Source organism: Erigeron canadensis, chromosome 8 (genome assembly GCF_010389155.1).
Source record: "Erigeron canadensis isolate Cc75 chromosome 8, C_canadensis_v1, whole genome shotgun sequence".
NCBI lineage: Eukaryota > Viridiplantae > Streptophyta > Magnoliopsida > Asterales > Asteraceae > Erigeron > Erigeron canadensis.
In genome coordinates, this window is record NC_057768.1 from 45798979 (window position 1) to 45822903 (window position 23925).

A 23925-nucleotide genomic window follows, 5' to 3' on the forward strand; every position below is an offset into this window, starting at 1 on the left:
TTACATAGTGTCTAACAACACATTGATGCATCCAAAAAAACTTGATTTTCTTCGATTTTGACAGACCAATGTGTTGTTAAACATTTATATAATGATAATTAGTTATACACTATATTCGTTTAAAATGTAGTTTTTAAGTATTCTCACTGTTTTCTTATTTTAAGGTTGTTTTTATTTAATTAATTCCTTATACTAACAAACAATAATAATAATATCACTTAAGTGGTAGAAAATAAATGCTTATTAATTAAGAACTCAACACATTCCCCTGTTAATGATTTATCGATATATGAACTTCAAGAACTTTGTACACTATATCACTTAAGTGGTAGAAAATAAATGCTTATTAATTAAGAACTCAATCAAGATTATTTTCTTGCCACCATGAACTGAAACTAGTGGAAATCAAACCCAGGCCACAAGTGGTTCAATGAAGAAACAAAACGTGAAAGTAGTCCTCCCTGACTTTCTCTCCATCAAATCGGCATTGGAATGGGTTTGAGCTTATTATACGATGACCGGTTTGGTTTAAATTCAAATACAGGAGACTCACATCTCACTTGGTTATCAAAATTGAATCGTTTCTTTAACCATTTGGAGCTGCTATTTGTGTCATCGTTGCATCTAAAAACTCGAGAGTGAGGATTTTCTCGAGTGGTTCCGTAATCTTTTGGATCAAATACCGGCATTTCTTTATTAAAGACACCAATATTTGCATTGGCCTTTAAACACTTCTCTATCACTCTTGCTTCTTCCCTAAACTTAGCTTTAACTTCTTTCACTCTTGATGATATCTTCTTAGACTTTGATCTATCCAGAGGAGACGACGTCGACCCTTTTGGTTTAGTCCTAGTTTTTGTTGGTGTTTTCGTGCACTCGTTGCACGTATTGTTCCATCTCTTGGCATCAAATTCTAATCGTCTTGATTCGTCTGAAAGGCACCCGTATGCCTGTAACAACATTTAAAATGAAATCATTAATTGGTATTTTTGCTAGTACTAATTAATGTCACGCAGTTTCTTATTTATTTGAACAACAGACCACCAAACCAAGAATTGAAAAGATATATACCTCGGAGACCAGCTTGAAAGCGAATTCAGCCTTGGGGTGATTGTTTTTATCTGGATGGAGCAATAATGCTGCAGGCCAACCATTAAAACTACACTCATCAGTATCTTAAACATGACCCGAATATGAAACTGCATCCAAATTTACTAAGAAAACAGAGTTATGATATATCCTCCTAAAAAGATCTTCTAAATTATCCTACTAACAACAAGATCATCACACATGGTAAAATCAAGGGATGACATGATATCTGAAAGAGAATGAGTGGATTACATGTATCTAACAAGTTACTGTTTTAGAAAAACTATTAGGATGATTGGTTAGGATCGAGGATTTATCATTAACCAAAAAAACATAGTTTTGATGATCGGGTGTTTTAAGTTGTTGACCATACGCGCATATAGAAAACATATATATAGAGCATGAATTCTGATTACGTACATGTAAAAAGAAAGAAACTAATTAACCTACCATACTTATGATACTTTTTTCTAATTATGTCAACACCAACATTATCATCAACCTGTTCAAGAAACACATGATCAAATAAAATCTAACAATTGCAACCAAAAGGAATTGAAAATTCATAAAAGTGATAGATACAATGCATCCAAACTAATGGGCTGGGCTTACTTGAAGAAGAATGTACCAATCGATGAAACTGTTCGAGTCGAATGTGCAACGATGGGGACATGATGATTTTGCATGGTTTGATATGTCACTTATATGTTTGATCAAATGTGATTTGGGATCTGATTCAGATTCTACCATGAATATATGATCAGATATGTATATTTTTTTTTTTTCCACAAAGAGAAAAAGCAGTTTCAGTTTTGGGTTTTGAGTGGTGTTTGATTTTGGCTAGCTGTTACCCTGTTATTGTATTTTCTTTTATAAAATGAGACTAATAATAAGGTGGAGCAGTTAAGAAAAATGAGCCTCCTTTGCGGTGATTTGAATCAAGTTTTGAAATTTGAGACTCGGGACTTGCCACTTGCGTGTGGACTTATTTTATTTTATTCTTTATTATCAATCTAATTTTAAATTCATAACAGAATAAATAGTTTTAGTTTCTCATTCAAAATTTGATTAGTGTTGTATGAATATTAACTATAGTTTAAGATTTAAGATAACATAACAGCAGAACTTTTATATTATATACTCGTATTATCAAGCAAGTTAAATACAATTATTACTAATACTATAATTTATCAAGCAAGTTAATATCATGGGCCAAACCGTTTTAATAATTACGAGATCGATCAGCTCATTTGCGTTTTCATATCGTGATTCATAATTCATGTAATCTTGCGAGTAAAATGATGTTGAGTTAAACTGTAAGACAACCTTATATTCAGTTTCTTTTTTTTGTATTATAATAATATATGACTCGTAAAGTCTAATTATTTTGTATTTCATTAGACGTAGCAAATTATGTATAGATGTTTTTGCTCATTTTTCCACTTAAAAATATTAGCAAACTAAATGTTCTGGCCATGGTTTTGCAAACCGGATTGGACCTTCCGGTCTGACCGGATGGGCCGAGCGGTTTTTTAAACCGTCCGGCTCAACTTGAAACAAATCTTCAGAAATTACAACTAAACTCATATTTGAACGAGGGTGGAAGAGTTTGGAGGGCATGGGTTTCATTTGTGATGTGTTTTCATTACCATCTTCGACGGTATATGGGGAGGTTGATATGTAAACAGCCTTACCCCTACGAAAGTTAGAAACACTGCTTCCAGATCTAATCGACATTGGTTAGCACCTTGCCCCCTTCCATGACAGAACTAGAGAGTCGGCCGGCTGATTTTAACCACTACAATTTAGTTAAATTATAATGCAAACTAACATGTAAAAATACATTCCAAGGATGGAATCGAACGGATGACCTCAATGTACTAAGGCCTATCCTTATAACATTCTACTTCTAACCCACTTCTTCCACTTTTTATCACTTCTAGACGCACCAAGAACACCTCCTCCTTATAACCCCCACTTCTTCTTCACTTCTTCTTCACTTCTTCTTCACTTCTTCCCCTCACATCATCTTTTCGGGCCCCACTTTCCTTCACTAAATGTGTGTCTAATATTAGAAGAAAGCACCAGACGCCGGCCTAGACGCGCCTGGTGCTACTTGCGTCTTCTTCCTTGGCTGCGTCAGAAGTGGCTGGACGCATGGATTGGAAGCCTATAAGGACAGGCCTAAGGCAGTGTGCGTTCCACCAAGCCAAACATTTAGTATTTGTTATTTTTCCAACTACTTTTTATATTATAAGGCAAAGCTTAGTACTTAAAAAATTTATAGATCGTTTTTCTCGGTTTGTTCTGACCGGTTGAACCTTGAATCGCCCCCTTCTCTGGTTTGACCTCTGGTCCGGTTCTGAAAACATTGGTTATAATCGTGAATTCGTGATAGCGTATCACTTCAAAGGTACTAGACAAATGTCCGCGCAATATGGTGGTGTGGTAACGACGATAACGGGTGGTGGTGGTGGCAGTATTGGGCCGGGGGTGGTGGTGGTGGTGGTGGAGGCGGCGGTGGTGGTGACAACGGTGTAGACATTAATGTAAAAGTGATTGATGTAAAAAGGAATGTTATAGTTATTTTAAAGATTAATAGATTTATTTTGTAAATATTAATTAAGGGTATTAAAGATTCCTATTTAAAGATGTTTAAATTAGTGAGGAAAAAAAGAATTATTTTGGGTTATCCATTATTTGGTTGAAAATTTTAGAGGAAATAAATGTTTTACAATATAATAAGATAAAGGTAGGAATAGAGATACTAACTCTATGAATTTTAAATTTTCATTATAGTGTTTTTGGTTAAAAACGATTAATAATGTATCCTATGGGTTTTATAAATTCCTCGCACACGAGCATATTTCCAATTTGAAAATTAAGTACTCGATTACTCAATTAGTCATTTAGTCCTGATTGTATATGGTTGCTTATAAAAAATTGCAGATAATTAATGGAACACTAATGATTTACAGGCCTACTAAACTCGCCTAAATATTTGCCTAATGATATAAAGATGCCATGTGTAATTTTATTTTAGGAGTTCATTAATTAAATTATGTTATTACTACTATACCCTTAATCTTATAACTACATATCTTGCCTCTAAATAAAATTCTTTTACGTCTATAAAGTCTATCTCCCATGTAAGTTTTCTTCCTAACCCTAATTTATTTCAATAATATTCAAGCTATTCTTATTGCTATGCGTCGATAATAAAGTAATTATTTAGTAAACAATAGATCTTTATATATTATGTTGTTCTTGTTTACAAAGTGTGTGTCGATCGACTTACGAAATATCCCTACAGCATATTATATTCTTGTTTCATTGTTTCGTGACAAGTCAAAAATGTATTGTTATAGTGATAGTTGAATATCATTTATGGTGTTAAAATATTACTCGTATCTATCATCTATGATAGTTAAATAAATTGTCCAGAGAAGGCTATAATGAAGCTCTGCACATATAGCAATAGACGCTAGTTACATGCTTTTTTGGTATTCCAAAAGAAAAAAAGAAAAGCTCTGCACAAAGCATTAGTAGTAATATAGAGGCATAGAGCAATTGGAATTTAGATTTGCATTTGCATTTAGCGAAAAACATCATAAAAAGATAGAAATACACAATTATCCGTAAATTAATTTATGGGTAAATTTGGAATAAAATTGTTTAGTTATAATGAAAACAACATGTGGCAATTAGGCTAATAATTAGGTCTAATTATTAGGCTTCCATATCAAAACTCTTAATGGAATTGTTAACAAGTTGAAAATACAGACTAGTATTCAATCTTTCAAAATGAGTGAAGGTATAAATCTTACATTATGTTGATGCATAACTTTTGATTTTTTATCTTTTCAAAATTATTTCTTCACTCCAAACCTTTCATATTATCAGAAAAAAAACTTCCTTTAATACATATCTCTTCCAATAAAAAGATGTTCATTTAATTTGTAAATGATCTGATTTAACAACGAGATGTTATAGTTTTGTTGAAAATGTTTATTAAAGTCAAAAGTTATACCTATCATAGGTTTTTTAAAAGTTAAAACTTCTATGCATTTTCGGTTTGCTTGTTGAAAAAACTAGATGGATGTCCGCGCATTGTGACGGCTAAACGATGATGTTTTGGGGGATTTATGGCTGCGGTGGTAATGGACTGCAGTGATTAACGACGGTGGGTGGTTATGGTGAGATATGTGTGTTTGTGTGTGTGTTCAGTATGGGCAGAGGAGAAGAAAGGGAGAAATGAGGAGGCCATGTGTACAGTTTGTTTGTGTACAGAGGTATTTTGGATAGAGAAAAAATGTTGAAAATTAAGAACTCTCAATTTGTATTATAGGAGTATAATTATATAAATATAAATATAGATATAGATATAGATATAGATATAGATATAGATGTAAAGAACATAATAGTTTAGATATTGAATAATCACGACACTATGTGTTAAAAGTATTTTGAACATTTATGCTTTCCATTTCAAAACCAGATCTTAAAATAAAGGTGGAGACACAAATTATTTATACCAGGGTAAAATCACACTTTTCGTCCAGAAGTTGATAGTTTTTTCACTTTTCGTCCCTGATGTTAAAAAATTACAATTTTAACCTTAAAGTTGGCAACATTTTGTAATCAAGGTCCTTCCCCTAGACGGCGTTTGTTTTTTGCCGTTAACGTATACACGTGCTAAACACGTGAGGGTATTAATGTCATTTGCCCGTGCCAACTTCAGGGATGAAAATTGAAAAACGTGTCAACTTTAGAGACGAAAAATGTAATTTACTATATATTTTTTATTTTTATAATATAAAATTTAAAAATAAATGAAAACAATAAATATTTTTTATTTCTTTAGTCTTTTCCCTGCAATTTGAATCCGATTCGAGGTCTCGAATTTTTGCTCTTTTTGGTTCACATTCTTGCACCAGATCAAAATCTTCGCATACCCTTTTCTTCATTCACAATTAAACAACCCCAAAAATCAGCAAATAACAACAAAATCTATAAAAATAAACATATACATACAATTAACATTAATTTCGTAAAGAATATAAAAAGAAAAAAATCAAACCTTGGCTCTTAAACAATCCTGGGTATTTCTTGTATATATGCACACACAAAAAACGACTACCGCCACCACCATTACTCAAACCCAACCAATTTGGGTTATTCAATTCGTATCTTGGTCTTCAATGGGTTTTCAGATATGGAATTGATTTTCAATATATTTCGGGTCTCGATCTAGATAGTAGATGATAAGATGTTGGAGATGAATGTTGAAAAGAATGGTGGTCGGAATCGTAGTGGCAGCCAATTAGTGGTTGCAGTTATGGTGGCCGGCTGGTGGTGCATAAGTGGTGGCTGGAATGATTTGGTTTTATTCTTATTCTTATGTTAAACAAAGCTTGCAAATGTTATACATATACATGTATACATATACAGAAATGATATATATGTTTGTGTATTAAGGTGAAGTAAGATCCGAGTTTTTTGGAATGATGGATTCAAGTTGCAGGGAAAAGATTGAAAAAGAAAAAATTTAGTATTTATTATTTATTTTAAAATTTATATTATAAAAGGTAAAAATATAGAGTAAATTACATTTATTTTCCCTAAAGTTGACACGTTTTTCACTTTTCATTTATGAAGTTGGCACGGGCAAATGACATTAATACCCTCACGTTTTTTAGCACGTGTGTACGTTAACGGCAAAAAACAAACGCCGTATAGGAAAAGGACCTTGATTACAAAATGTTGTCAACTTTAAGGTTAAAATTGTAATTTTTTAAACATTAGGGACAAAAAGTGAAAAACCTGTCAACTTCACGAACGAAAAGTGTAATTTACCCATTATATTATATAGAGTAAATTACAAAAGTCATCTTTATGACTTGTTAAGGATTGTAAGTTTTATCTTTTTACATTTTATAATTTTTTACCTGTGATTTTTAACCTCTATCTACACTTTTAATCAAAAAAGCAATGTTTTGGATTAAAACTATTGATGGAGCTTCAAAGTCAGTAATCAAAATCGTAATTTATGAAAGATATGGATGAAACATGTCATGTTTGACAAACTACTCTAATGAAAGGTAAGGATGAAACATTTATTACTCGTATTATATTGTAACTAACATCGTTGCTTTTGGCGACAAATCGAGGGTTCAATCCTCACTCCTTAAAAGACCAAAAAGTCTTATTTTTACCTCAAGTAGAACTTAAAAACATCCCATTGACGGTCTACATTTTAAGATCAAAAAATTCATATAGACGACACTTAGAATTACTTAATTACTATGTTCTTACTTTATTATTATATTGTAATACCATGTGACTAATGCCATCTCCATTAGGATCGTGACATGTGTCATTTTATTTTTGTTTTCACTTTATGATATTTTTTTTTATTGTTGTTGGTGTGTAGTTCCTTAATTTACAAAAAATAAAAATATTTACTTGATATTACACACCTTTGAGAGTCTTTATGATATTGTCTTTTAATAAATGTATATTTGATATGAAATTTTTGAGAAGACACGTTTGTAATGAAGTGACTTTGCTTAAATGGTTGTTATTTCAACATATTTATGATAAGAGGTGATCTTAATATCTATTACTTTGTTTAGGAGAAAGTTTTTTTTTTTTTTTACAACCCTCAAACTTTATCTTTATTACATTGGTTATTCAACATATATGTAATTTTCATCATTATTACATTTTACGTTTATGCAACATGTATTAACGACATTATACTTCATCACCATCATCAAAGTGTAGTTATAAGCGTGAGTATAACTATTGTTTTGTACTACGTTTTTATGCTTTCTTATTATTTCTATCTTTGTTACACATTGTTTTTATTATTTTTACATATTTTGTTGCTTTTTAAAAACTTTATGTTTGAAGATTTGACATATATGTTTGCATTATAGTGATACTACTGTATTTTTTATGCATAACTAATCTTAGACCTAAACACAATTTTTTTTATAGTTATTTTGATCTTTTATGTATATTATTTTTTTTAGTGTATCATTTTTGGATATTATATTATCAGTTGCATTTATGTTTGTTGTGTTTAATGAGATTGTTATTTTTGTTGCAAGTAATCATAGTTGTTTTACGTGTATGAAAACAATATCCAAATATTGTTTGTTACTGATTTAATCATGTTGTATCCAAAAGTTTATCGTTTAAAAAGCGTGTTCCATAACTACGTATAGATAAATTGACTAGTATAACCTAAATATTCAAACTTTTTCTATGACCGTATTGACCTTTACTTGAATATATATGACAGGTTACCCATTAATCTCAAATTCTATAGAGAATAAGTAATGTGCTTCCGAAAGCATCTACTTAAATGTTTCCAAAGCAAATTTGTAAAAGAAATGTATACTTCCGGTCCTTTAGATTTTATGAAAACATACATGTGACCCCTGATTTATTTTTGAAAATATCTACTTTAGGTGTTTTCGAAAGCATATTGGTCTTTTATAATAAAGGAATTCATAGTTGTCGACTCGTGAATTTCGACTCGAATCGAAATCCTGATTTTTGACTCGGGACTCGAAACGTAACTCGAATTGTAAGAGTCAGGATATTTGATAATATATATTTTTATAATTATATACAAGGGATTATTGTAGAAATTAAGTATTATATTCATATATTAAGTTAAAGATTAACTTTTAAAAGATATAAAAAATAATAAATTATTTTGTGACTCGCAACTCGACTCGTGACTCGGAACACGATTCGGACCGACTCGCACCACAAAAACCGAGTCAAGCTACGAGTCGGGAGCAAATCTGAGTCATCTACCGAGTCAGCTCGTTTTTACTATATTTTGACTCGACTCGTGACTTGTACGAGTTTAACAAATATGGGTAAATTGTCATATATATAAAAAAGTAAAGTTCAAGACGATCAAAGAAAAAGTGTGAAAATTTATTCTACGGGACAAAAGTTTTGACTTTAACCAATACTTGCTGAGTTGAAGCTTTAATAATGTGAAATAATAATACGATTAAATTTCACATGTAAAAAAGAAAAGTTAAGATTCTATGTTATGTCAATAAGTTTCTTTTATCTATGGTTAGTCTTTAAGATATAATGAGAGTAAGTACCTGCGCGTTGCGGCGGTGAGATGGTGAGGGTGATAGCTAGGTCAAAGAGTGTGATAGTCAAATGCCTCCGGCCTCCGCCATCGGATTTAAAAATTCATCGAAAGTATATCGAATGACATCTCTAATGAAAGAGCATGAAATTTTAAGAACACCCATACAATTTTTATAATTTATCGACGTATGATTTTTGAGATAAAAGTTTTTGAATGAATTGGAGGAATAAATGATTTATGGAGGAGAGAGAAAAAAGATAATTAGTTGAGATTTGATGAGAGATAAAGGGTATTATGGTTATTTTAGATAAATATAGAATAGATGAAAGAGTATTTTGGGGATGTACTTAAAATCAATATTGAAAATTTCAATTCAATGTTGAAAATCTGGAAGGAATCTGCTTTATAATATAGTATGTAAAAGTACGGAGTAAGATTTAAGATAATGGAGATAATGAGTTGGATTAGTAATCTTGGAGTTATCTATTAACTTTTTGCTAAAAAATGAAAAATGTTAACTTGATAAAAAAAAGTTGTATTTATTCATATTAAAAGTTCGCTATTTAAATTTGGAAAAAATTCATAAAAAGGTATCCTATTTACACAAATTTCTTATTAAAGGCAATCTATTTTGTTTTCGTATATTTAAAGGACCCTATTTTCAAAAATTTCTTAATAAAGGGGATCTCGTTAGTTTTTGAAAGATGACGCCCGTTAAGTGTCACGTCATCAGATGTGCTGACATGGCGGTTGACTTTGACTAACTTATATATATCAACTGCCACGTCAGCAAATCTGATGACGTGTCATCAAAAATGTGGCACTTAACGGGCGTCGTTTGTAAAAAACTAATGAGATACCCTTTATTAGGAAAATTTTGAAAATAGGGCGCTTTAAATATACGAAAACAAAATAGGTTATCTTTAATAAGAAATGTGTGTAAATAGCTTACCTTTTTATGAATCTTTCTCTTTAAATTTTAAGATAATGTATAATTTATGCATTTAAATATAAACTAGTAAAATTTGGACCGCTTTATGGGGTTTCAACTATTTCATTGAAACAGTTGCATTATTCGAGTCTTATTGCGTTGAACTTTCAACCACTTAATTAAAAATGATTATGTCATTAATAAGTTTGTTTCAAATTTATATATATTTAAGGGAAAAATCACATTAGGCTACTTTTGTGCATTACGGGGTTTTAGTTATTGTAATTAGGTTTTGTTATTGATGATGTTTTATTGTTACTTTAAAACTTTGACATATAAAATAGTACATATTTGCTTTAAGTTGAAACCCCACACTCTTTTAAAAGTTTATAGTAATGAATACATAAATTTTATATGTGTAATAAATCGAAAATCAAAAATCAAAGGAAAAAAATTTAATTGAAAATTTTCAATATATTAGTTAAAAAAACCAAAAGAGAAAAAAGCAAGAATAACTAAATAGTGATACATAATGGTATGAGATATGACGACGAAAAAAGTTGCAATATATTGGTTGGAAACACAAAAGAAAAAAAGTGTGCAAAAAACTAATAAGTAATTCCTTTTTAAAAATTTGAACATGATGCGATGTAAAACGGTTAATGGTTCAAGATGGGTCGTGTACGATAGCAACTCGTCACGTAGGCATTCATAATCATGAAACTATTTATGCTTTAATTCATATTATTAAAGGTAACACGACATCGGAAAAAATCTCACCGTATAATGGTGAAGCCTTGCACGTACCCTAGACAACGGGATATTGACCATGAACTGTTACAAGTATTTAAAGGGAAAAAACTCTAAGGTTTTGTCATTTTTAAGGATCGAAATCAAGACATTGGGTAAACCGAGAGTGTTTCTGACTAGTTGGACTGATCTTCATTGACTAATATTGAGATTGTATTTTGCAATATTAAAAAAAAATAACATTTTTTTTATGTTATTCTTTTAACATTAACAATCAATTATGTTATGATCCAAAGTGTATCAGAATGTTCACATTGTAGATCATTAATGAATTTCATGCAGCATTCAATTCTCATTTTAGAATGTTTATCCAATTTAATTTGACTCCATATTTTGAACTTTAATATCTTTAGCATATTTGATTTGATTGTTTTTCTAACACCCAGTACCACAAATAGATAAGTTTTTGGTCAACTCATTAAATAACGGAGTAAGTATTATAATTAAATGTATAAATATTTTTTATTTTGAAAGGTAATAAATTTTTATTTTCCACTTTGTCATCTTCGTATTGAATGCTTATGCATTTTAATTAAATAAATTAAAGTTAGCCTTTTTTGTCTTTTAACATTAAATTAAAGTTAAATGAACGTGATCTGATCTCAAATATATGAATATAGTAAAAATCCAATTACAACGATACAATTACGAAATAATAGAAGCCCAACTAATCGGAGGTATTTCTGATTTTACCAAAAGTCTTGAGTTTGATCCTTAGTAACGTTAAACTTTGGGGTTTTCCCTCCGAATACATGTAACGACTGATGGTCTATATCCCGTTGTTTAGGGTACGGGCCAGACTACGCCATTATACGGTAAAGTTTTTCTGATGTCGATACCGACTAAATATTCAAAAGAAAAATACTGAAAACCTAAATTGCAAAAAAAGGACAAAGGATACAAATTATTGCCGGTTAACTCAAATATAACTGAAATTTGCCGTGAAATTTTTTATCAATTAAGGTAAATATTAAAACAATATATTTTTGACATATAGTTTAGCCGGTTGTACTTTATTAATGTCGTAATGCTATATTATAATCAGACGTTCTTTTTAGCCGCTCATTAAATTAGTTGATACGTCGATTTCCACATATATCTTTTTCGCACGGATTTCGCCAGACTCGGTGTCCGTACCTATCAATAATTAGCAAATATACATGAACTTCTTGTATATTATAAAAAAATTCAAATACACAACTAAAATTGTACGAACCGTTTTTAAAAAGGGACTAGTACTTTAAAATGTAAACAACTTTACGCCAATTGTCATAGTGTGTATCGAACTTTAATCTTATGCATTCTATGTAACGAGCTTACAAATTCCGTGCATTGTATGTATTCGACCAATCAAAAACTTACAAGTGGCGACATATATGATTGCTACATATACTCGGATACATACAATGCACGATATTCGAAAGTTTTTTTACATAAAATGCATGAGATTGAAGTTTCATATATACTGTGACAATTCATGTAAAGTTATTACATTTTGAAATATTAATCCCTTTAAAAAAAAATACTAGAAAATACATTTTTTAGAAAATATATGTGATTGAAATATTGCTACATGAGCTTTTAACAATGCTCAAGAAAATAATCAAGAATGGTTACAAATCAATGCATATATTTAAGTAATTTTTTTTTCCTCATAAATAATCTGAATAACAAAATACTTCACCACTTTCATGTTTAGTTTAATGGCAAGGATGATTCTTCTCTAACAAAAGGTTTTAAATTCGAGTCATTTTCTAAGTACATTTAGGGCGTCCATATGTATTTAACTTTCCGATGTGGTGTGGGATTGTGAGTTTCCTCTTTACTTGTTTAGTTGATAGGCGTTTATTATCAAAGAGTTTAAATTGAGAATTTATTCTACTAGGAAACTCTCTAACCGGACTCCAGATAAAATAACGTATGTTATACCTTACATAATCTTTTTTATATATAAAGCTAGAATCCAATCCTAAAATTTAGCTAAAATAAAGCTTAGTTGGCACAAGCCTTAATCCTTTAATTCATTTATTTGATTAAAACTAATCTATTTATGACATATGCAATCTTTACTAATATTTATTAGTATTATGTTATACAATTAAATAATCAAAAGAAATAGACTGAAGTGTTGAACGTTTCATCTCTCTATTATTATTTTCTTATATAAATTTCATTCCTTTACCTCCCCGGTAAAATTGATCTCTTTTTCATTGAATATAGGGATTAGAATATTAGAATGTAAATAACTTTACACGAATTGTTATAACATGTATTGAACTTCAATATTATGCATTGTAAGTAATAAACTTTCAAATTTTGTGCATTGTATATATTTGAGTATATGTGTCAATCATATAATTTGTCACTTGTAAGTTTTTGATTGGCCGAATATATACAATGCACAGAATTTGAAAGTTCATTACATACGATGTACAAGATTGAAATTCGATACACACTATGATAATTCATGTAAAGTTGTTTACATTATAAGGTACTAATCTCTTAAATATATATATTAATGTTCAATTTTCAGATAATCTATTATCTTATTTGGTATTTATGTGACTGGTGAAGTAATATCTCGACCATGCATCTAAGTTTTTATCTTATCTGTATATAATAATTTTATATCTTATATAATAATTATTATTATTATAATAATATATATAAACCAATTTATCTTTTGGTATTACTGTATATCGCGTTGACAGTCATCATGCCAGTCTAATTCAGATCATTGACAAAACATAAAACCAATGGTATGTTGGTACATGATTATTTACGAACGGGAAATGATTAATCTGCCTAATTAAATTTTTTTAAAATTCTCCGAACTATAAGATTATGATATATGGCAAAATCAATAGTTGGGATTATAAAGAAGAATTAGTAAGGTACACATATCATGATTTGAAGGTTTTTAAAGGATTTTGTAGGAAGATGTTTAGGAGGATTAATCATTTTCCTTTACGAAAATGTATATTATTTGTATTTTTTATTTTTTAGAATAAGTAAATAGTAAGAAAAATATGACTAATTTCATATTTATCAAATTTGCATACAAAGTTTCCTCCTGCTTTTGAGAGGACTTTCTATTTGTCTTCCTTATATATTGCAACAAACTTTTAGGGTATGTTATTATAGATGTATAAGCAGGGTTAACGTGTTTTACACGTTTAGTATTTACATCACAACTCATATAACTATAAGCAATTATCATAATATTACCCGGGTATCATAAGCTAGTTCATAAATAAGTAAAAAAAAAAAAAGTCAAATTTTTTTTAGAGAAAAGTTTTTGAAATTACGAAAAAGGGTCTCATATTATTTAATTTTCACTATAAATAGGCCACAGTAAAGAGCATAGTGGGCACACTTGTTTGTTCTAGAATTCCTCAAAGAAATTCTCACTCTCTCTGAAATTATGTTGACAGAAAGAAAAAACCAAGCCCTAATTTTACTCCCTTTTTTTCACTGCAAATTCAACCATCCCTAAAATCCTGCTAAACTCTCTTCAATTCTAGTGTTTCCCCCCCAAAATTTTTATAAAAATCTGTAAACATTTCATCATATATAAAAAAAAGAGCATAAAATTAAGTTAGGGCTTTGAAAAATGGTGACTACAGATGCAGAGGTTGAGCTAAGACAACAGCTTAAAGAAGCTGGGAAACAGCTTTCAAATCCCCCATCTTCTGTTGATGATCTTTTACATATTCTTGATGTAAGCCCCCTGCCCTCATTTTATTTTTATTAAAATAACTTTTTGTGAAATTATAAACACATTTGTGTATATATTTGATTATATCTATGCGTATGTAATACACTTTTATACATATCCTAACAAATTGATACATGGCCTCGGTTTATGCTGATGCTCTGAATCTCCAGATTGTGTAGATTAGATGAGGTAATTATTGTTAAGATGATATCGTAAAACGTAATATAATGCATGTAGAAGTTGCATCTATAATTTGTATTCTTGAAAAAGAATAGATATGCAGAACTTAGGGTGTATCAAGATAAGTGAGGTCTATGTAAAAAAGGAGAGACTAATAGTGGTTACGAAAACCCCAAGGAGGCGGGTTTATGGTGTTTTTGGTAAAATTTGAAAGGGATTTTAATGACCGGGTAATGAATGTTATAATTATGGAAACCCTAAAGAGGAGGGAGGGTATGCGGCGTCTTGTAAATTTTAGAAACCGGATTTTGTAAGTAGATTATAGTGTTACTGGATTTGAACCTAACCCCGCGATTTGAGAATTCTGATAGGTGAATCCCTTAAATATGCGTAGATATGTGTCAATGGTTGCTTCTTATATAAGATTGTTATAGGTTAGATACTCGTAGATACGTGTTGACGTCCTCATGTTATATAAATACTTGTAGATACGTGTCGGCGGTTGCGTGTTATGTAAGATTGTTATATATTAAATCTTCTAGATACGTCATACGTGTCAATGGTTGCTTGTTACTATGCTTAGTTCTTCAATTTTGTGTCAATATCTGCTTCTTAAATACTAGATTCGAACCTAACCATGCGATCCGAAAATTATTATAGATCAATCCCTTTAATGATATTTCTGGACTTCGATTTTGAGGATTTAATTGTATTTCTTTTATTTGGGAAATTTTCAGCAAACAGAGAAACTTTTATCTAAGGTGGACCAGTCTCCTAATAGTTTAATGCAAGACGCACTTAACCAACCGCTGAAGGCATTGATTGATAAAAGTCTTTTAAAACACTCAAATACGGATGCTAAAGTTTCTGTCGCGGCCTGCATCTGCGAAATAATGAGAATCACAGCGCCGGATGCCCCATATAGTGATGAGGAAATGAAGGTACAACAAATAGACGTTAGATTCTCTCGTAATGTTTTTGATTCGCGTACTTTGTAGATTATAAGTTAATTATAACTTTGTATGCACAGGATGTTTTCCTGTTGATTGTTTCTTCATTTGAGAATTTATCAGACGAGTCGAGCCGAACTTATGACAAGAGGATCTCAATTATTGATACTGTCTGTAAGGTTAGGCTATGTGTTATAATGCTTGATCTTGAATGTGATGACCTGATTGTGAAGATGTTTCAGCATTTCTTGACATCAGTAAGGTATGGCTACATAGATTTCTTGTTGCTTTATTTACCTTTTTTTTTTGTCTTTGTTACCATGATATTTTGCTTTTTTTCAAATTCAGGGACCATCATCTTGGTAAGGTTTTTCTGTCAATGAGAAATATTATGGCTCTTGTTTTAGAAGAGAGTGAAGACATTTCACTTGATATTCTGAAACCTCTACTATCTAGCATGAAAAACAACAGTGAGGTATGGAGTTTCTTGTTACATGAATCTCCTTTACTGCTTCCTGTCTTTCTTTTTTTCACCAATTACTCTATGCAGGGAGTCTTACCAGTTGCTCGAAAACTAGGTGAGGAGGTTGTTAAAAGGTCTGCAGATAAGCTCCAACCTTGCCTTAAACAGGCACTTAAGAATTTGGGTGTTTCACTTGACAACTACAGTGAAGTATTGACATTGGTATATAAAGGTATAACGGATTTTGAGCATAACTATGAAACATCTCCAGTGGATCCAAAGGTATACCTTGAAAATTTATGCCATTTTTTTATTATTATTTTCTATTTTTTTGATAACGTATGTTGGTGTTCACACGTACTTGTATGAAATGTTATAGGCCGACACGTCCAAGCTTGCACCAGCATTAGATGATTCGGCCCAGGTATAATATTTGGCTTTGATTGTTCCATTATTAATAATTTTTTCGAAATGGTCAATTACCACTCAGCCGATAAACGATACAACTAATGCATATGACGAGGCTTGATCCCGTGTTCCTAAGATTTGTCTGTTGTTAATAGACTTAATATTAGTAAGTTGATAAACGTTTCTTAATTAGGTGATAAGCAACGGAAAAATTGTTGCTTCATTAGGAGAAGGTTCAGATGATAAGGAGTCAGAGGAGACCATTGACGATCCTGATTCTAATCCGACTAGTTCAGTTGCTAAAAAGTCAGTAAAGCTCGTATCAAAACCAGAGTCAACCTCCAACCGGAAAGGAATGAAATCATCCGAGCTGGCTAATTCTTCCCATGATGATGCTAGAAGCAAAACTGGAAAAGCCACTGATATACCGCTTTCTGATAGAGAAGAAGTAGAGACCGAGGCTGCAAACGTTGGGGCCCAATCCCAAAGCAAGAGTCTTATTAAGAAGGTAATCGGATCAAACAAAAAGAGTTCAGGTCAAACACCATTAGCGAATGTTAGTTTGATGATAGAACCCGAAGGGATAAAAGACTCCGAAGTGAGGTCAGTCAAGCGTGTACGGAAAAAGACACCAAAGGCGGAAGATAATAAACCATCAGCTACCAGTGGTTCAGATGTTGAACCTCAGAAAAAAGCACCCGAAGTCACGAGTGACTCTGAAATCAGGTCTCAGAAGCGGGCTAGAAAGAAGACAGCAAAGGGCGATGACTATAAACCTTCAGCTACTAGTGGTTCGGATGTTGAACCCTTGAAAAGTACAAGTAAGAAAGTGGATGCAGTTGGCTCAGAGTCGAAGTTGGGAAAAAGGTCTATTAAGAAAGTGGGTGGTGCATATTCAATGGCTAGCGGTGGCTCAGATACCGAAATTCCGAAGAAGTTAAGTAAGAAGTTGGACATTGGTTCAGGGCCAAAGCGGGTCAGAAGTTCCGGTACGAAAGTCAGCGGTGATTCAGTGGATACTAGTGACTTAGATGCCGAACTTCTGAATAAGAAAGTTGAGACAGTTGACTCAGGGTTAAAGTCATCAAAAAGGTCGACTAAGAAAGCGGTTGCTAAAGAATCAGTTGCAGATAAGGCTAAGCAGTCTGGTAAGAAAACTGATGGACGTGAGTCGCAGGCAAAGAAGTCAAAATCAAATGGTGAGAAAGTGGACGAAGGGGATTTAGAGGTCAAATTACCAAAGCAATCTGATAGGAAAGGAAGCGAGAGTTATTCAGATGACAAACCTCTGAAACAGTCTGGTAAAAAGGGAGTGAAACGCAAGATAACAACTAAATCTAATGAAGATATTTTAAATGAAGACGAGGAAAGTAATTCAGATAATGAACCACTTAAGGTGTCTGCAAAGAAAGACGAAAGTGATTCGGACAACAGACCACTTAAGTTGGTTGTTAAAAAGGGTAACAAAAGCAGTTCTGTGGTCAAATCTTCTTCCGAGAAGAAAGCTGGAAAGAAGAATCAAGCAAAATCCGTGGCTGAAGATGACGTAAGATTTACTAACTCTCTTTCGTTTATGTTCTTTTTGTCTGCTTCAGTTAATGAGAATATTAATAACTAGAATTATTTACCTTAATTTAATACTTAGGGTATGAATGTTACATTGAAATCGGCGCTAAAGACCGCTACTAAAGGGGAAGGCAAGTTAAAGGAAGACCATAAAATTTCTTCAAAACGGAAGCAATCAGATGGCAAAGTCAAAGAAAATACTCCTCAATCCTCACAGGTTAACTTTTACTTTTCTTTGAAGTTTGGTTTTCGCTCAACGTCTAATGGTTCGAGTATTAATATATCTTGACAGGTTTCGAAACTTGTCGAATATGATGATAGCCTGGTTGGTCAGAAGGTCAAGGTTTGGTGGCCTAAAGATAAGACGCAAGTGCCTTTGCTCATATGCATACTTTTTAGCTTGTTAATACTATTTTAGTAGTTCCGCATATCTTTATCTCATGCAATCTTGCTGATATGTGCATCGTTACTTTCAGGTATTATGAAGGTGTCATTACATCATTTGATGCTGTCAAAAGCAAGCATAAGGTCATTTTGATACTTAATATATAATAATTTGAGTTACCATAGTCAGTTATCGATACCCGCGCCACCATTGTAGTCCTCAACTGCAACGTATTGATCTACAAATGATATACAGGTATTGTATTTGGATGGAATGGAAGAAAATTTGGTAATGAGGAAACAGAAATGGGAAGCCATTGAAGAGTACTCTGCTCCGTATGAGGTGAGCTACATGCTAATTGATGTTAAGGCTCTCTTTCTCTTCAAAATTCTTTCTTAGTGTTAATGCATTTCAATTGACAGGAGAATGTGGCCGAAGTTGAGGATCGAAGTGTAGATGATGCTCCTGATACGTATGTGTTACTATGTTTATATACGCAAATATCTATGTTATAGATTTTCTTTTTAAGTATTAACTCCCCTTATGTTGCTCCAGACCCAAAAAAAAGATATTGGCGGTAACTTTGGGACTATGTGTCCCACAGGAGAAATCTAAAGTTTCAGCCAAGCAGTCCGCTAAGAAATCTAAAGTTTCAGCCAAGCGGTCCGTTACCTTTTCTTGATCTTTTATTGTGAATCTATATATGTATTACAGTTTTAAAAAATTGGCACTTTCGCTCTCTGTTATAGAGCTCGCGGGGCCTCTGTGGCTGGAAAATCAGAAGTTCCAGCTTCAAAGTCTGGTGGTGGCAACAAAGATAAAGAAGGTAAAGTCGATAACAAGTCTGAGGCAGTCATCTTGAAAGAAAGTGATAATTTAAAAGAAGCCGAGGAGACCAAGAAAAAGGAAGAGCGCCAAAACATTGTATATAAATCAAAAGGTAAAGGCAAAAATAGAAGTAAAACTATTGAAAATGAAGAGAAAGCTGTTGCTAGGGAAGCCAATATGTGAAGTAAAAGTCTCTCAAGACTCCGAAAGTTGGAACAAAAAGCAGAAGAAGGTGAAGACTTTTGACGGGTAATGGGTATTCGACAAGCATTGTGACATAATAGTTAGTTTTAAAGTGGTAAGTTTCAGTAGGTGTACCTAGAGTCGTGTTGAAGTAGGTAGTTAATGCTTATCAAGAATTTATTTTGGAAACTTGTTTTGGGTAGTTCTTGCAAATTGTAGCGTTGACATGCACTCCGTTTCCAACTCAAAATTGCTAGAAATAACTGGAAATTAAGCATTTTGTATCATGGCATTTGAGTTGTGAATGGTGTGGAACATGTGAAAAAAGCCTCTAATTTGGTGATTGGTGTTTTGAACTTCTGATTATGAACTGTTTGCAATTTGGTTTTCACATATCCTATATTCCTATGTATATTTCAATGCACTGATCAATATGGGAATGAGATGGTGCCAGGCTGCCAGCTTTATGATATCTTCTTTTATGTTTATATCTTTCATTGTTATTGTTATGACTTTGATATAGAATAAATGAACTTGACAGGTTGGGGAAGATGTGGCCACATGGTGACTGTAGCAGAAAAATGTTGAACATGTTTACAGTTTACCCAATTCGTTCACACGTTAATTCTTTATTAAAAAGTTGCTGAATATGTGTTGCTTGATTATTTCATACGTGAATTAGATTGTCATAAAAATTTCCAACGGCCTCAATTATGTGAACCGGAAGGTAATATTTGGTTTTTTAATTGCTTTTTAATATTTAGAGGTTATTGCTTACTTAATATGACTTTTTTTTATCCTGATTAGATCAATAATACAAAAAATGTATTTAAAATTTATAACCCATGAATGATTATAGGTTATGGTTAAATACTTAAAATGAAACAATTATTAAAATAAAAACATAAAATAATCATTTTCTATTTAGGCCCAGAAAGTGAAAGCTCGAACAATTAATTCATCCAGTTAATATCCAATTTGGGCCTTGCTCGCGGAAAGTACAAGACTGCTGGACTTTCACAAATTAAATTTCCTCGCAGTGCCAAAGCCCAAAGGCTATGCGCATATATATCAATGGGAAAATTACCTTAATACTCGGAGTCAAAAATGAAGATGTAAATTTAGAGCCAATGGGTTAAAAACCACAGCGTCATTTCGAAGTCCTGCAATGATACTTGGAACTTAGGAGACCAGGGTTGAGCCTGAGCAGGCAAGATTTTACCTTTAATTTAACGTCGTGCCTTCTGTAGCAGTTAAATTGGTGGGTTTTTCCTCCCTTGTGGTCCCTGACTTCGTGGATCGGTCACTAGTGATTGCTTGTCCGTATGGATGTGACGGTTAGTCATCCCCGTGACACGAACGTTCAAAAAAAAAAAATCTAAATTTAGACACTTACAACTTTATTTATACCTATTTGGTTAAGCAATTCTTACTACCTACTTTTTTTTAATAAGAAACGAAATTATCCAATAATATCATATGTTAATTCAACTTACAATCCCTAAATCATTTTTGTAATTATGCAAACAATAAATATATAAAGTGACCTAAAATTCCATATCAATTCTATCTGTATTTATTCGTTTCGTTGATTGAAGTTTTTTTGAACTTTTCCATGTGGCAATGAAGTAGATTTTATGGACAAAAGATGCAAATTATTTTGGAGAAGAAAGTGTAGCTTGTTTTCTCATATCTATTCGGCTTAGAGAATATCCACGTATGTATGTTTTAATTTTCCATTTACTCGCGAAATATGACTTTTAAGCAATTTAAAGCATTTTCCTTGGCAAGCTAACCAGTGACATTTCAAGACTTGGAGACAAGGTGAAACTGATTACGCATTGGTTGATGCAAGAGATATACTTGTTGCCATTTTGTCTCCATTTTAAGCTTGGAGAGTGGAGACTATGGTAGAACTTGCCATTAATATTTGTTGTTTATGAATAAACTTCATTTAGGAAGTATAATAGGTGAGATATGGCATGAATTAATTGGATACTTTCATTTCTTACTAAAAAATTGTAGGTGGTAAAATTATTTTGACCATACATGTAAATATACTTTTAGGTGTCCAAATCTAGATATACACATTTGTTTTTGACCAATAAGATAATTTTCCCTATATCAATTCATTAGTATTTTATTAATATTGTATTAGATTAGATTCTTCATTAAGATAAATTGTAAACTTATTTTATTTCATTACTATGGTTGGCTATGATGATAATAAAAAATAACTGTTTCCAAATTCGTTGTACATGAAATTGTATTATTTGTTTATTTTGAAGTTTAAACACTTTTAGGCTAAATTTATTACAGCCCATCTTCTTTCAAGTTCAAAGTTTATACGTTGATAACTTTATAACAACTTTAAATTAACAATGTATTAAAAAAAATTTTATTCAACCATTTTCATAATTTAAATTTGACAAACTACAGTATAATAATATACGAGCATGGTACCCGCGCAATACGGCGGTGGTGGTGGGGAAGACGGTCCGGTGGTGGCGGTGAGAGTATTTTTTTAGAGATGAAAATAGTTGAAGGGCATAGTTGGTATATATATCACATGAGAAGGTTCCTAGCAAAGAAGATTATTTAAGGGTATTTTTGTCTTATCAGGTTCTTAATTAAGTAAAGAGGAGGAACCCAGTTTCCCATAAAGTATTATAGATATATATTTAAAAGAAACCGGGCGGGCAGCTTCAAAGCCCAATATAGGAGACCAAATCTGTGTCGTTTCTCATTCGATCACAAACAAAGAATATAAAAAGGGAATAGAGATAACGTTTTTAATTAATAAAAAATAAATGGGCCTAGAAATTAAGTACCCGATTCAAAGCGATAAGCCGTTTTGAAAGAGAAAACTGATGTTCCTCAATGTGAACACACACAATAATACAAAAACACACCGGCCAATCTTCAAACCCTGACCGCCATCCTTACTCAGAAAAAAACACACACACACACAACCTTATAATATCATATGCTCTAATAGCCGTCGGTCGTCCTGTTCCGATAGATTCCCACCTTTTTATCATCACATGATTTTTCGCCTTCAATTATATTCTTTAAAAGTAGAACACTATATATATATATATATATCTATTGGTACCAAAATAAATCTTTAGTTTAGTTAGCTAGATATTTCTTTAGGAGGTAATATATATAATATTAAAGTGTGAATTCAGGTGTCTCTTTCTTTTTTATGGATATGTTGCTGCATGTTCATATATAGATCTGGGTAAATAAAAAGTTATTTTTCCTTTTTAGGGTTTGTTGGTATGTTTTTTTTTTTTTTTTTGTTGAGAAGTACATATATATATATATATGTATATAGTGAGGGGGGTGATAGAGGTACAGAGCTGACAGAAGAGAGTGAGCACACAAAGTCGAGTTGTACAAAAAGGATGTTGTATGGTTGTTTTGTGTGCTCATGATCTATCTGTCAGCTATATATTTCATCTTCTTCTTCTCCCTAGCTCATATATATCATCATCTTCTCATTATATTTTCGGTTTTCTTTTTTTCTTTCACCAAGTATATATATATTGGATCTTGATCTTGGATTTTATCATAAACGAATTAAAAGTATATACAGTATTAATCTTAATTTCTTTCGGTTGTTGTGATTTTTATTGTTCTACTTAATTTGATTAAAAGTATATACATATATGCTTTTGCTGGTGTTATTATATACTCACTCCGTCACATATTAAGTGTCCTAGTTTGATAGGACAATTAAAATGGGATGGAGGGAGTAAAAATTAAGCAAAAATGTTAGCGTAAAACATGATTAGAAGATCATGGAGGTGGAATTTTGTGTTTACTAATTATAATATACTAGTGTAATTAAAAACATGTTTTTGATATTCTTTGTATACGTCTCACCTCTTTGTACTGTACCCTGGATTCGGTAGCATTATTGTTGTCACTGTCATGTTTAATTATGGATATGCTTTGTTTGTAATCTTATGTAACAGTTAATTAAGCCTGGAAAAGTTGTTGATGACAAGATCATGGATGGATGAGGTATATATCTTTTCTAATTAATCATAGTGTTATTATCACTAATAAGCAATAACTTTTTTTCCTAGTAGTTGGAAATTTTACTGTATTAATGTACGGAGTAATATTATAGAAATTTTATACACTAGTATTTAAGTGTAGTGTTATGAAGTAATATAATGAAAGCGTGTCTTTTCATGGTTTACTAATTCAAATCAACCGAAAATGAAACAATTTATTAAGTAAAAAACTTGCACTTTTTATGTTTAGGCTGG

General features: G+C 31.8%; 2 protein-coding genes across 2 annotated transcripts; one reads left to right on the plus strand and one right to left on the minus strand.

Moving 5' to 3' along the window:
* Nucleotides 1–274: 274 nt before the first annotated feature.
* Nucleotides 275–1839, minus strand: LOC122610975. Its single transcript, XM_043783926.1, has 4 exons — nucleotides 1702–1839; nucleotides 1540–1591; nucleotides 1072–1139; nucleotides 275–950 (listed from the first exon to the last, which is right to left on the minus strand). The coding sequence occupies exons 1-4, from the start codon at nucleotides 1837–1839 to the stop codon at nucleotides 477–479; spliced, it is 732 nt and encodes a 243-aa protein (XP_043639861.1). The 3' UTR covers nucleotides 275–476.
* A 12503-nt stretch (nucleotides 1840–14342) lies between these two features.
* LOC122578250 (protein IWS1 homolog) lies at nucleotides 14343–20035 on the plus strand. The gene is made up of 14 exons (XM_043750164.1): nucleotides 14343–14682; nucleotides 15597–15800; nucleotides 15890–16071; nucleotides 16158–16284; nucleotides 16360–16554; nucleotides 16652–16696; nucleotides 16874–18226; nucleotides 18326–18463; nucleotides 18539–18612; nucleotides 18723–18774; nucleotides 18887–18973; nucleotides 19054–19103; nucleotides 19187–19294; nucleotides 19381–20035. Exons 1-14 carry the CDS (start codon nucleotides 14575–14577, stop codon nucleotides 19640–19642), a joined length of 2985 nt encoding a protein of 994 aa, XP_043606099.1. The 5' UTR covers nucleotides 14343–14574; the 3' UTR covers nucleotides 19643–20035.
* The last annotated feature ends 3890 nt before the right edge of the window (nucleotides 20036–23925 follow it).

What these genes read in the sequence shown, in the direction of transcription:
- LOC122610975 (XM_043783926.1), bottom strand. Translation starts at nt 1,839, where the DNA reads ATGGTAGAATCTGAATCAGATCCCAAATCACATTTGATCAAACATATA. An exon ending in ATTGGTACATTCTTCTTCAA is followed by an intron (nt 1,592 to 1,701) that starts GTAAGCCCAGCC and finishes TTTCTTGAACAG; the next exon opens with GTTGATGATAATGTTGGTGT. An exon ending in AAAAAAGTATCATAAGTATG is followed by an intron (nt 1,140 to 1,539) that starts GTAGGTTAATTA and finishes GTTGGCCTGCAG; the next exon opens with CATTATTGCTCCATCCAGAT.
- LOC122578250 (XM_043750164.1), top strand. Translation starts at nt 14,575, where the DNA reads ATGGTGACTACAGATGCAGAGGTTGAGCTAAGACAACAGCTTAAAGAA. An exon ending in CATCTCCAGTGGATCCAAAG is followed by an intron (nt 16,555 to 16,651) that starts GTATACCTTGAA and finishes GAAATGTTATAG; the next exon opens with GCCGACACGTCCAAGCTTGC. An exon ending in GTAGATGATGCTCCTGATAC is followed by an intron (nt 19,104 to 19,186) that starts GTATGTGTTACT and finishes ATGTTGCTCCAG; the next exon opens with ACCCAAAAAAAAGATATTGG.